This window comes from Helianthus annuus, chromosome 10, assembly GCF_002127325.2.
Source record: "Helianthus annuus cultivar XRQ/B chromosome 10, HanXRQr2.0-SUNRISE, whole genome shotgun sequence".
NCBI classification, from domain to species: Eukaryota; Viridiplantae; Streptophyta; class Magnoliopsida; order Asterales; family Asteraceae; genus Helianthus; species Helianthus annuus.
Genome location: NC_035442.2, coordinates 179,360,788 through 179,373,760, shown reverse-complemented (window position 1 = coordinate 179,373,760; position 12,973 = coordinate 179,360,788). Strand labels below are relative to the sequence as shown.

The 12,973-nt window shown below is 34.3% G+C and overlaps 1 protein-coding gene across 1 annotated transcript; it reads left to right on the top strand.

Annotated features, from left to right (window-relative positions):
- Nucleotides 1-1,380: 1,380 nt before the first annotated feature.
- Nucleotides 1,381-12,062, top strand: LOC110886891 (dolichyl-diphosphooligosaccharide--protein glycosyltransferase subunit STT3A). The gene is made up of 23 exons (XM_022134766.2): nucleotides 1,381-1,660; nucleotides 1,757-1,819; nucleotides 3,146-3,201; nucleotides 3,292-3,363; nucleotides 3,442-3,547; nucleotides 3,663-3,713; nucleotides 5,011-5,106; nucleotides 5,277-5,336; nucleotides 5,422-5,535; nucleotides 5,720-5,806; nucleotides 5,973-6,076; nucleotides 6,335-6,430; nucleotides 7,689-7,809; nucleotides 7,901-7,981; nucleotides 8,084-8,215; nucleotides 8,645-8,878; nucleotides 9,010-9,153; nucleotides 9,952-10,138; nucleotides 10,223-10,320; nucleotides 10,771-10,850; nucleotides 10,993-11,083; nucleotides 11,660-11,749; nucleotides 11,839-12,062. Exons 1-23 carry the CDS (start codon nucleotides 1,526-1,528, stop codon nucleotides 11,893-11,895), a joined length of 2,355 nt encoding a protein of 784 aa, XP_021990458.1. The 5' UTR covers nucleotides 1,381-1,525; the 3' UTR covers nucleotides 11,896-12,062.
- The last annotated feature ends 911 nt before the right edge of the window (nucleotides 12,063-12,973 follow it).

Sequence of the window (12,973 nt, the reverse complement as noted above, 5' to 3'; positions counted from 1 at the left end):
GCTTATTTAAGGTAAAAAAGACTTTTAAGAAAAAGACTTTTTGAAAAGGACTTTTGGGAAAAAAGACTTTTAAAAAAAAGTGTTTGGATTAGCTTATGGGGTGGGAAAAGCTAATAAGTTAATAAGTTGTTTTTTAAAAAGTGGTTGGCTTAGTTTATTGATGTGAAATGACTAAAATGGGCATTCTTTCATATAAGATGTTAAAAAATTAGGGGTATATTGGTAATTTGTTGTTTGAAAAGCTATAAGCTAATCAAGAAGTCACAATCTCTTAACTTTAAAAAAACTCTTTTCCTTCATATCAAAAAGTCTTTTTAAAAATCACTTTTCCATTTGCCAAACACTAAAAACTGCTTATTGGCTTTTTGATAAGTCAATAAGCCAATAAGTTGGTTGGAAAAGTTTAGCCAAACATGCCCTTATAAAAGTTGATAAGTTGTTTTGGTAGTGTTTTGATTAACTTGTTTAAGAAGATTTTGTGTGTTGAGAATTTAGAATTTCGAACTTCTCCTTTATGACTTATATAAGTTAATAAATCCTTATTAAGAAGGAATTCCAAACACCCCATTGTATAACTTGTAATGCACCTTTATGATACTAATTTATAATCCACATATTATAAATGAAAAGCATAAATAAATAACGTTATTAAAGTGGTACAATTTAACATATTTTATCTATATCTAATAAATATATAACTTGTTGCGTCACGTGTAACATTTTTGCAAGCTAAACATTTTTTTAACTTATTTTATCTCACTATTCATACTCAATTTCTTATATATAAAAAACAATAATAAAATATAATATATTTACTTTATTTAACCCGGCATTAGATCAATTTTTAACTAGGGATGAGATCGGTATTGTATCCGAAATACCGGTACCGAATTTATGAAAAAGTAGGTATTGGTGTAAACAAGTCGAGTCGAGACCGGACTTGATTAGGCTCGAGCTCGGCTTGAGCCTATTATTTTAAGATTGAGCTCGGCTCAAAAGTAAAACCAAAGAGCCCGAGTTCAGCTCAGCTTGAGGTGATTTGATAATAGTTTTATACGATCTGATCTGAACTTTTTAAGGCTCAGCTCGTTCAAACTTTTTACCAATTCGATCGGAGTTGCTCTCGAGCCACTCCACCTCGTTTACACCCCTAAAAACTGGGTAACGGATATCGTACTGTACCGATAGTTCGATACGAATCATACGATAGCGGTAGTGGTTACAAACCAATGACTATTGCTGATATTTATCTCGAGTAGAAAATAGAAAAGTAACAGCGTCCACGTCAAACCAATTCACGTAGCCCAACCAATAACATCAATCCACGTGTACCAAAAATTTGTTCATCCACCAATCACACACTTCAAACTGTACAACACACACAAAGGGTAAATCAGTAACAAACTCAGAATACCTCCTTCATCACTCTCTCAGGCTCTCTCTCTGCAGCCAAAGTCTTCTCTTTGTGAAGTCTCGATTTGACTCCAAATCTCTCACAGAACCACCACACATACACAGGTCGTTAATGGCGGTTCCCGTAGATAGTCTCGCAAAACCACCGCCTGCATCGTCAACTCTACGGTTCGCGTTTGGAAATGTTCTCGCGTTCTTCATTCTGTTGTTGATCGGAGTGCTTGCGTTCTCGATCCGTCTTTTTTCGGTAAATTCAATGGATCTATACATCGGTGTATGTGTTTATGATAATATAGTTCCGATTTGTGTATACTGATTTGTTTTTGATGCGTTTTTGTTGCAGGTTATTAAGTATGAGAGTGTAATTCATGAATTCGATCCGTATTTCAATTACAGAGTCACTCAGGTTTTGATTTTTACGATTTGTTGATTTGGTTGAGTTTACTGGATTTGAGTATTATAGGATGTGTAGTTTTATATGCAGGATGATTTTTTGTTCGTTTATTGTTTCAGTTTAATAATTTAGGGCAGTAGTTTCATATATTTCGATCGCTGCATATGGTTAGATGAGGATTTGAATTATACTCAAACGCAGAGATAATGACTGTAAAATAAGAATAGATTTATAGATTGATTTGGCTAGGAAATCCATGGAGAAACTCATCATCGGTTTCTTAATGACCTCACTAGTTGAATTTTGTATATTATCAGTTAAATGAGAATTTGAACCATACTTAATTGCAGAGACATCATCATCATCATCATACTCAGTATATCCCACCAATAGCAAAGCTAAGGTAGGGTCTGAGGAAGGTAAGATGTAGACAGTCTTACCTCTACCCCGTAGGAATAGAGAGGCTGCTTTCAGTGAGACCCATGACTCGATAGTAGTTTTGTATCAAGCCTTGGACATACGGCACATAACACTCAGCAATTGAGACAAACGCCGATTAGTGCACCCGTCTTTTGGCTATCAACGCCACCACATGATGCATGATTAACCATCACAGACAATAACTGTAAAACAAGAATAGATAGATTTGGTTAAGAAATCTATGGAGATGGTAATCATAGGTTTCTTAGTGATCGCACTAGTTGAATTTTTTATATTATCAGTTAAATGGGAATTTGAATCATACTCAATTGCAGATACAAGAACTGTAAAACAAGAATATTGATTTAGTTAGGAAACTCATGGAGAAGGTAATCATAGGTTTCTTAATGACTACACTAGTTGAATCTGAATTTTTTAGTGCAAATGAGAGTAAGTGGTGGAGTTTATGTAGTTGAGTTAACTTAATTTGAGTGGTTTTCTCTTTCTTCATGTTTCTTCATTGGTACCTCTTGTAGTCATCTCAACGCATCCGTGTTAAAGGTTTTATCGAATTTAAGAACATATACTGTGGATATGTGTGTATTAGAAGCTTCTTTATTTGGGTTGTATAGAGCCACAAATTGATGTGATTTCGGAAACCAAGATTCTAATGTTTTAATCTATATGATCCTGGAAGTTATGTTGATACGGTGTGACGTAACGACTGACCTGACTATTGTATACTTGTATCCTCTCAAAAAACTAAAAAATGGCTACACTGAAATGGTTTGTTCATGTGCAGTGATAGACTTTGATAATAATCTTCCATGACTTTTGAATTTTCTTTTCAAACTCCTCAGCGTTTGTGCATATGATGTATTTTTTTTTTTAATTTTTTTATGTCTCTTCTGATTGCAGTTCCTTACAAAGAATGGGATATATGACTTCTGGAATTGGTTTGATGATCGTACCTGGTATGTGGATACGTTTATGTTTCCTTTTACGATTGAGTTTATTCACTCAGTAAAGCAAACATAACACGTTATCTTTTACTTATTTTTAAGGTATCCTCTTGGACGAGTCATTGGTGGAACCGTTTACCCTGGGTTGACTTTGACTGCTGGAACAATATGGAAGTGTGTATTTGCAAACATTTTTTTGTTTTTAGTTTTTATCAATATTACAATTCATTTAGTAATGGTTCTTTAATTCAGGGTGCTTCAATCCTTGAATATTCCCTTGTCTGTGGAAACTGTGTGTGTATTTACTGCCCCCGTATTCTCTGCCTTTGCTGCATGGGCTGCATATCTTTTGACTAAGGTTTTTTCTATATTACCACTAGTTTGTTTTTATGCAAAAGTAGTTGGTTCAAGATTCATTGTTGGTGTAAATAATACTGAGATCCCTCAAATCATTTTCACTTTTTTTTATACAGGAAGTTAAGGGAACGGGTGCTGGACTGACTGCTGCGGTTCTTCTTGCCATGGTAATCATATAACGGGTATTTGTGATTGTTTATTTCTTCTTGCTATATGCTCAATTAATGATTTCAAAGTAATACATAAGTTTTGGGGATCCCGATTATTGCATTATGGACTGTTTAACAACTTATTGCTAGTCTTATTGTGCAATTTGGCAAGTTTAAGTCACAAGAGGAAAACTTCTAACATTCTTTTAAATTTGTACCAAAGTTTCCATTATTTGTCCGTTAGACAATAATCGATTCTCGTAATCAAATAAGTGCAATGCCACATCACTATGCAAATGCACTTGACATCATAGTTGTTAAAAGCCATCGCCTCTTGCGCCTAGGCCCAATTTCCTAGCAAGGCGAGGCAATTGCGCCTTAAGTCAAGGCAATTGCGCTTTAATTCTCCAAGTGATGGTTCATGCGCAGGTTCCGGCGAGATTCCTAGATTCTTGAGAGTTTTCGGCCAAATTCTCTAAATTCTTGCAAGATTCTAGCCAGATTTCTACTTTTATCTAATAAAACTACTTTTCTACACTAATAAACTAGCATTTTTATAACTTTTGGTACTAAATAGACGGTATTAAATGTTATATAATAACTTTATTTTATTTTATTTGAAGAATAGTATAATTTTCTATTATATAAAAATATTTTAAGTTTTTTTTTGTTGTACGCTTTTTTTTTCTCGGGCCCGCGCTTTTTTTGCGCCTTGCGCCTAGGCCCCAGGCGAGGCCTATGCGCCTTGAGTACGCTTAACGCCTTTAACAACTATGCTTGACATACAAGTAGTTCACATATGATGCAACAACCAAACACAACACGCAGCGTGCATTTCCAGTTTTGAAACACGAGTACCTCACCTCAGTCCAATGCTAGTGGTGGTTTCCTACTTTGATTTCCTTCCCTAGAATCAAGTATATACCTTTATATTTACGAATTCTAAGTTTGAAGTGTTCTTAATCTCACATGTATGTACACTTTATAATAAATTATAGCTCGATGTTAAAATTTGATTTCAATGCATTACCCATACATGTTATTTCTAGACATACAATCCTACCCAACAAAACCTTAAAACTTTTTTTTTTTTGCTGTTCATTGTAATAACAGTTTAAATACAACTGCTAAAAACAGGAACTAAAAACTCTGCATGCAATTTAACCAAAATCTATGGTTTTGGCCATTTTATTAAAATAATAACTTGTAAAGTTACCATACCTTAGTAAAAACATGGACCAAACAAATAATTTGAATATTTTTATAACAATTTTGTTAATGACACAAATTTTCTATTTTATTCTGAATTTTTCAGGTGCCATCCTACATATCTAGATCAGTGGCTGGGAGCTATGACAATGAAGCTGTTGCTATCTTTGCTTTAATCTTTACCTTCTACCTGTACGTCAAGGTTGGTTATTAATACAAGTTGCCAACTTCACATTTTCCTCTGTGATAAAAAAACGAGTGTTGATGGTTTTAACACCTGGGTATTGCTCATGCTGTTTGAAACTTTGAATACAATATGAACACAGTGATTTGTATGTTAAACTATTTCCTGACAATTGACTTTATTTGCAGACTTTGAACACAGGATCCCTATTCTATGCAACATTAAACTCCATTGCATACTTCTACATGGTAGGCTAAGTTTGATATGCTTTCGATTATCCTATTTTTATTTTTAGTTTTGCATATTATCATATTAGACCCATCTTCCATTCAGGTCTGCTCTTGGGGAGGGTATACTTTTATCATTAATCTCATACCGATGCATGTGCTTCTTTGCATTGTGACTGGTCGCTATTCCTCTCGGTTATACATTGCCTATGCTCCGCTTGTAAGTTTATAATAATTTGATCATGAATCCGTAAAGAAATGAAAAACAAGAGATTATCAATTTTTTAAGTAGAGGGGATCTTTTATTTTTTGCACAATAACATTTATGCATGATTATTCATTTCTTGTTTTCTTTTTGTTGTCAAAGTTGTTTTCGTTCCGTGAACATTTTTGCTGTTATGCAGGTTGTCTTGGGAACCTTATTGGCAGCGTTGGTGCCTGTTGTTGGTTTTAATGCGGTCATGACATCTGAACATTTTGCTTCATTCTTGGTGAGTATTAATGTAGTGCTGTGTGTGTTTTGTCTGCATTCACATTGTCTCGATCTGAATGAAATGCGCCTTGTGTTTGTATAGCTTATCATCTATGGTCATATTATCCTTTCTAATTTGATGTAGTTACATACAGTGTATTTTAAGTCCAATGATTTCATTGTAGGTTTTCATAGTTATCCATGTGGTGGCTCTTGCATATTATATCAAAGGGATACTCTCACCAAAGATGTTTAAAGTAGCTGCTACACTTGTAGTATCTGTTGGCCTGTAAGCTTTAATCATTTCTTGCTGCACATAATTATAGCAATTTCCGTCAAAGTAAAAAAGACTCATCGATTCCTGTTTGCTCTCAACACCTCCAATTTCAACCTTTTTTTAGCACAGCAAACCAAAAATTTCATTTCTTGAGTTCTTCTGGTTTAAAATATTGTTCTCATTTCACTTATCTAAAAAATAACATTTGCTCCAAGCTTTGGAAACTAAAATTTCCTCTACAGTATACTTATCTTTTTCTTCATATCTCAGGGTTGTAGGCTGTGCCGTTGTAGCCGTACTAGTAGCAGTAGTTGCATCTAGTCCTACAAAGGGATGGAGTGGACGAAGTTTGAGTCTTCTTGATCCGTAAGTTTCTCGTCTCTCGATATTATACACTACACTATTGTTGTTATACTTATTATTATTATTATGCTTATTGTTGTTATTATTATTATTATTATTATTATTATTATTATTATTATTATTATTAGAGCTAAATGCCATTTTAGTCCCTGTGGTTTGGGTCATTTTGCCAGTTTAGTCCAAAGGTTTCATTTTTAACCTGTGGGTCAAAAAAGGTTTCACAGTTGCCATTTTAGTCCACTGGGTTAACTTCATTCATTTTTTCTGTTAACGAGAAGGCCAATTTGGTGTCATTTCCTCCCTTGATATAAATTAATGAAATCAGTTTTCTAGTCACATGTGCTACTTTATGTTCCTCTATTAGTATTTCATTCTCAACCAGTAGTTAGGCGCAAGGCTCACTTAAAGCGCAAAAAGCTAGCCTGTCGCCACCTTGTTACATGTCGCAAAAAAGCACATGCCTGAGACCTCTGTTGTCAAGGCTCACTAGGCGAGCGCCTAGACCCACTTTTCAGGCCCAGTGCAGCCTTCTCGATTCACTTCAAAAGCCCCACTTTTTGGCCCTCAGGCGCATTTTTCAGGCCAAGTTCCGACAATTCCGGCCAAAAATTGTCTGTACATGTCTCAAAACAATGATACCAACCCTTAACAAGCCTGGGATCAACCTAAAGCAACCTAAACTAGCCCTAAAGAAGCCTAAAACATGTCTAAAGCCCCTAAAGTTGTACATATTTTTTTACCATACGCCTCGCCTAAAAAAGCCCTCGCCTTATAAGCGCCTTGCACTGAAGCCCAAGGCTCACCCTTTGTGCCTTGAGTATGCCTTGCACCTTCGATAACTATGCCTGAGATAATAGAAATGCAGTAATATAAATATATATACTTTAGGTATTGAAAATCAATAATTTAATAATGTTCTACAAATTAAAAAAAACTAATATAGTTTACTTTCAAATCAAAGTCCAAAAAAGAAAAGAAATTTGGCAAGGGATATGGCTATAAGTGGCTAAGAGAACAAGGGTTGGCCTAGTTCAATTTTGTACCACCTGTTTCAGTCTGGTTTGAGCGCTTAGTTGGAACCAAGGCTAGCCTCGCTTGCGCCTGGACCAGATACTTGCACCTGCATTTGACTACAAGATTCTTAAGACCAAGCTGTCAACAAGTTTCATGAATTGAATACTTTGTGATCTGTTTGTTTTATTTTGCTTCATATCTTCCTGATTGATTTTTGTTCAATTGATCCTCTTTTTTATTGGGTCAGAACTTATGCAAGCAAGTACATACCAATCATTGCAAGTGTTAGCGAACATCAACCACCTACATGGCCTTCTTACTTTATGGATCTTAATGTTTTAGCATTCTTGGTCCCTGCAGGAATTATCGTAAGTTGACTATGCTCATCTGAATTTATGTTCCTTAGTTAACTTTCAAATCATTCTTATCTACTTAACTAAACTTATTGGAATCTCTCAGGCATGCTTTAGCCCACTATCTGATGCAAGCTCCTTTGTCATCCTGTACTTAGTAATGTCAGTTTACTTTTCTGGTGTCATGGTGAGTATTTGCAAGACAAAAGTATTCACATATCTACTTTATAAACTAGATATTTATATCCATCACCGATACCCATTATTCTTTATACAAATGGCATGACAGGTACGGTTAATGCTTGTGCTTGCTCCCGCTGCATGCATAATGTCTGGAATTGCACTTTCTGAAGCTTTTGATGTTTTCACAAGATCCATTAAATTTTACATAACTAACCTATCCGAGTCCCTCCAGATTGATGTAAGTACTTAATGTGATTAAGTGTATCGCCAATGCATGCACACACTTTTCAACATCTTTTATTTTACATCATAAGTTATCTTATAATTAATATACATAAATGTTATATTCTTTATATGTATAGAAATAGACAAGCTATATACAGAACTAATATCTTTATACTTGTACACCTTGAATTATACAACTAACAAACTAATGTAATTATGAAACAATTTAGTAATAATTGTATTTGCATTATATAAAAGTTAATTTTTGTTTTCAACACTATGCTCATTTTGAAAATCTCATTGAGACTGTTTTAATAAATATTTGTGTAAATTAGTTTTTATTTTCTATGTTGAATAAATAAAAAGTATCTTAGTTAATAGATATATGGTAAGAGTATTAAATAAAAAGTAATAATCCATTTCTTTTATACTCTCCAACAAGGCAGGGGATGCTGTACCTGGTAATGGTGTTTCACCGCAAAATGATGTGTTGAAAAATGACAAAAAAGAAGACACGTTGAAAGAACGACCTTCTAGAAAAAACAAGAAGAAAGAAAAAGAGACTATAGAAAAGCCATCTGTCAAGTCTAAAGCTGAAAAAAAGCCACTGGTTTTGCCTGTCGAAGCATCCTTCTTTGCTCTTTTCTTGACGGTGTTGTTGGGCGGTTTCTATGTGGTAAGCATACTTTCTTAATTGCTTGTTCTTTCTCATACATTCACAATACTGTGCATTTTTCCAAATTGTCTATTTTTTGTTTCAGAATTGCTGTTTTTGAATTTAATATGTGCATATATATGTTCTTACAGGTCCATAGTGTTTGGGCTGCTGCAGAGGCTTATTCAGCTCCTTCAATTGTGCTTACTTCTCATTCCCATGACGGACTTCATGTTTTTGATGATTTTAGAGAGGCCTATGCATGGTTAAGTCATAACACTGAAGTAGATGACAAAGTACGTCAGTATAATTTGTATTCTGTTATCTTTTTATGCAACTTTTTCAATGTGGTTAACTACAAGGATGCAAACGAGCCGAGCCCGAGCTTGACCAGGACCGAGCTCGGCTCAAGCTTTGTTTTCAAAGCTCGAGCTCGGCTCGTTTATTATCCTATTAATTAATATATTAAATAAAAATAATATAAATAATAGACTCGTTTAGGCTCGTGAGCTTGATAAGTGAAGCTTGGGCTCAGGCTCTTTACTAAACAAGCTTATTTTTAGGTCTGGGCTCGGCTCATAAACAAGTTTAAATAAGCTCGGCTCAGCTTGTTTACTAGACAACGTTAAATGATGGGTAAATGCTATTATTAAATATTAATAAAAACTAATATTACACTAAGGCTCGATAACACTCGACGAGCTTCACATGCCAGGCTCGAGCTTGGGCTCGATAAGTTAACGAGCTTTATTCTAGGCTCAAGCTCGGCTCGGGCTCGATAAAGCTCAACTCATTACGAGCTTTTTCTCCAGCTTATCTCGAGCTGTTCGTTTGCACCCCTAGTCAACAAGATTGGTATAAGTTTTAGTTAAAATATTTTTAATTTTTTCAAAAACCAATTCAAAATTATATTTTTTATATTATAATCTTACATATCTTATCTGATGATTTCATAATATTTTTTTTTCTGTTAAAGTAGTTATTTTTGAGAATATATATTTGATATTCTTTTTTAAATTAGATACTAACCAGATGCAATTGATCATTTCATTCCATTACACCAATATTGAAATTAATTAAATAAATGCCTTCAGGTTGCATCATGGTGGGACTACGGTTACCAAACAACTGCAATGGCGAACCGTACAGTCATTGTTGATAATAACACGTGGAACAACACACATATTGCTACTGTTGGTACCGCTATGTCATCACCCGAAAAGGCTGCTTGGGAAATTTTCAACTCCTTGGATGTGAAATACGTTCTTGTCGTGTTTGGAGGTTGGTTTTCTTCTTTAGTAAAATCAAAACTTGTTCAATGGAAAAACCAGAATTCTTAATATTTTTAATATTGTCATTTTTCAGGTCTTGTGGGCTACCCAAGTGATGACATAAATAAATTTTTATGGATGGTGCGTATTGGAGGTGGTGTGTTCCCGCATATCAAGGAGCCTGATTATTTGGTAAGTCTACTTACATAAAACACCATGCACATCAATATCATATTAGTATACTATTTTTTCGAATGCGTAACTTATATTATAGTAAACCTTCTATAGCGATGTAGAAGGCGTAATTGATATTTCACATTTTAAATAATTGTATTCTTTTTTAAAATGTTCTTTATAGTTGTACTTGTGTCATTTTCTTGCTATAGTCAAATGAAACTCATATGGCACTTGAAAGTCAATTTCAGACATTAGCGTTGGTTGACTCATGTCACGCTCAAAAGTCAAATCTAAGTAGAATTAGTCCCTCTTTATTAGCTGAATAAATATTTCTTGTTGCATAATTACATTTGAAAGTCATGCTCATCAATCTCATTAAGCAAGCTTGGTTTGACAAGACTGCTAAAATTTCACTTTAATTTATTAAATATCATGGTAATATATATATTTTTTTCTTTCTTATAGAGAGACGGTCAATACCGAATTGACTCTCAGGCCACTCCAACCATGCTTAACAGTCTCATGTATAAACTATCCTATTTCAGGTATGTTATTTAATTTCATATGTATCCCTCAATAATATCAAAATGTCATATATGCCCTAAGTTTCATAGTATCATATTTACTCTTCCAAGTTCCAACCATGCTCCTTTCTGTTTTCTTACTTGAGTTTCTTTTGTAATGTAGGTTTGTAGAAACTGATGGTGGTAAAGGATACGATCGAGTAAGAAGGACCGAAATTGGAAAGAAACATTTTAAATTAACTCATTTTGAGGAGGTAAGTCGAAAGAAGCATCAAAATTTGATTTTTTTCATCATATATTGGTGCTTAAAGTTTATTTTCCTTTTAATTCCCATTCACCTTCTTGTAGGACCCATCTAGATTTATAATCATACATTTATATCATTGAAATAGGACACGATAAAGGGCTTTTTGTGTAAAATAGCAAAGATACTATGCCATAACTCCTAATTCTAATAACTAAAAAACAAAAATTACCAGAAATAGTAATAAACCTTTGATTTTTTTGCACAAACAGAAACATTTTACCTGACTATTGGTATATGAGGTTATTTTTGTGCTTTATAGTTTTTAATTTCTAGTAGTAAAAAAAGTTCACTGAAAAAATCCATAGAAATAGACAAATGACCAACTAAACTGGTAATCAGGTAAATATTGTTATATTATTATTTTTCATAAAAACGAAAGTTTTTTGCTATTACTTGTAATTTTGGTAGTTGGTTACTAGATTGGTGCATGGTATCATGTTATTTGATGGTAAAGAGTCCACATTAAGCGGTTAACTAAAAGACGTCCTACGCTTTTTTAGTTACTAATTTCTCCCCTATGTAGGTATTCACAACTCACCATTGGATGGTCCGGATATATAAATTAAAACCTCAAAAGAACAGGATCAGAGGGAAGACAAAGAAGTCCAAATCGGTACGATATGTCTGTCTCAAGTTTTATCTATTTTTTCACCCTGTGTTTTTACTGACCATCAATTTATCTGGTTTAAAAATTTATTGCAGAAAACAAGCTCCACCACACCCAGAAGTGGAACAACGAAGAAAAATCCATGGCATTAGAACTTAATATTAGATGTAATACAGTTATTATTTGTAGAAACGACTGCGAGCAACAAAAGATTTTGTAGCGAATTATAACCGTGGCAGGATTTTTTTTAAACCACAGTAAAAGAAATGTGTAGCTCAGACATTTTCTATTTCTTTAACATGATATCATCCTTCTCTTTTTTTTTTCTCCAAAAAAAATAAATATAAATTTCTAATAATAAATATAGTTGCAGCCTTGCAGGCCAAAAACCAGAATCCAGAAAATTGGGCCAGTGAAGATGCCAAAATGTCATTATGGATTTGACTGGCAAATGTGAGACCGGTTGGTAATGAATGTATAGTTACAGTTTAGTGTGAAAATGATTTCAAATATTATTTAGGTCTATACCCATGCCCTAAGCCCAACCCTATCTCCAGCCCTGTGGGCCTGTAGCTTTGCCTGTAATATTTTTGGCCCAATCTCTTGACACTAAACCTTGGCATGGTCTCTTAATCCCAGCCCAGTCTCCTGATCTTGATTTTTTTGTCAAAGCAGTTTCATGATCCTGATCTTTTTCTCACACCCGAACCGTTCCATCATAAACTGGTTTTGACTATCGTTGACCCGGACCAGAACCAGTTCTAACCCCAACCGGTTCCATCATAATAATCTCTTGAAGAACTATACGTTTCTTCTTTTCAAAATGACAGAACTTATGCATATTCAAGAGATCTGGAACTGAAAAGGCGTAAATAGGAGTCACATTACACCAATTTGAAATTGCTTGCCAAACATAAGAGGCCATAGAGCATGAGCAAGCAAATGAGATGTTGATTCGATATCATAGTTGCAAATACCACATAGATCCGAATCCAAATTGATGTTCTTATGAATAGGGGTGCAAACGAGCCAAGCCTAGCCTGAGCTCGAGCTCGTTTAACATATGAAAGCTCGAGCTCGAGCTCGGCTCGATTCGAGCTTTATTTCTGAAGCTCGAGCTCAGCTCGAAGGTAATTTTTCAAGCTCGAGCTCGGCTCGGGCTCGATTCATTTAGTATTTATTAATTAATTTATATTAATTATAATTATTATTATACATATAATTTAGTTA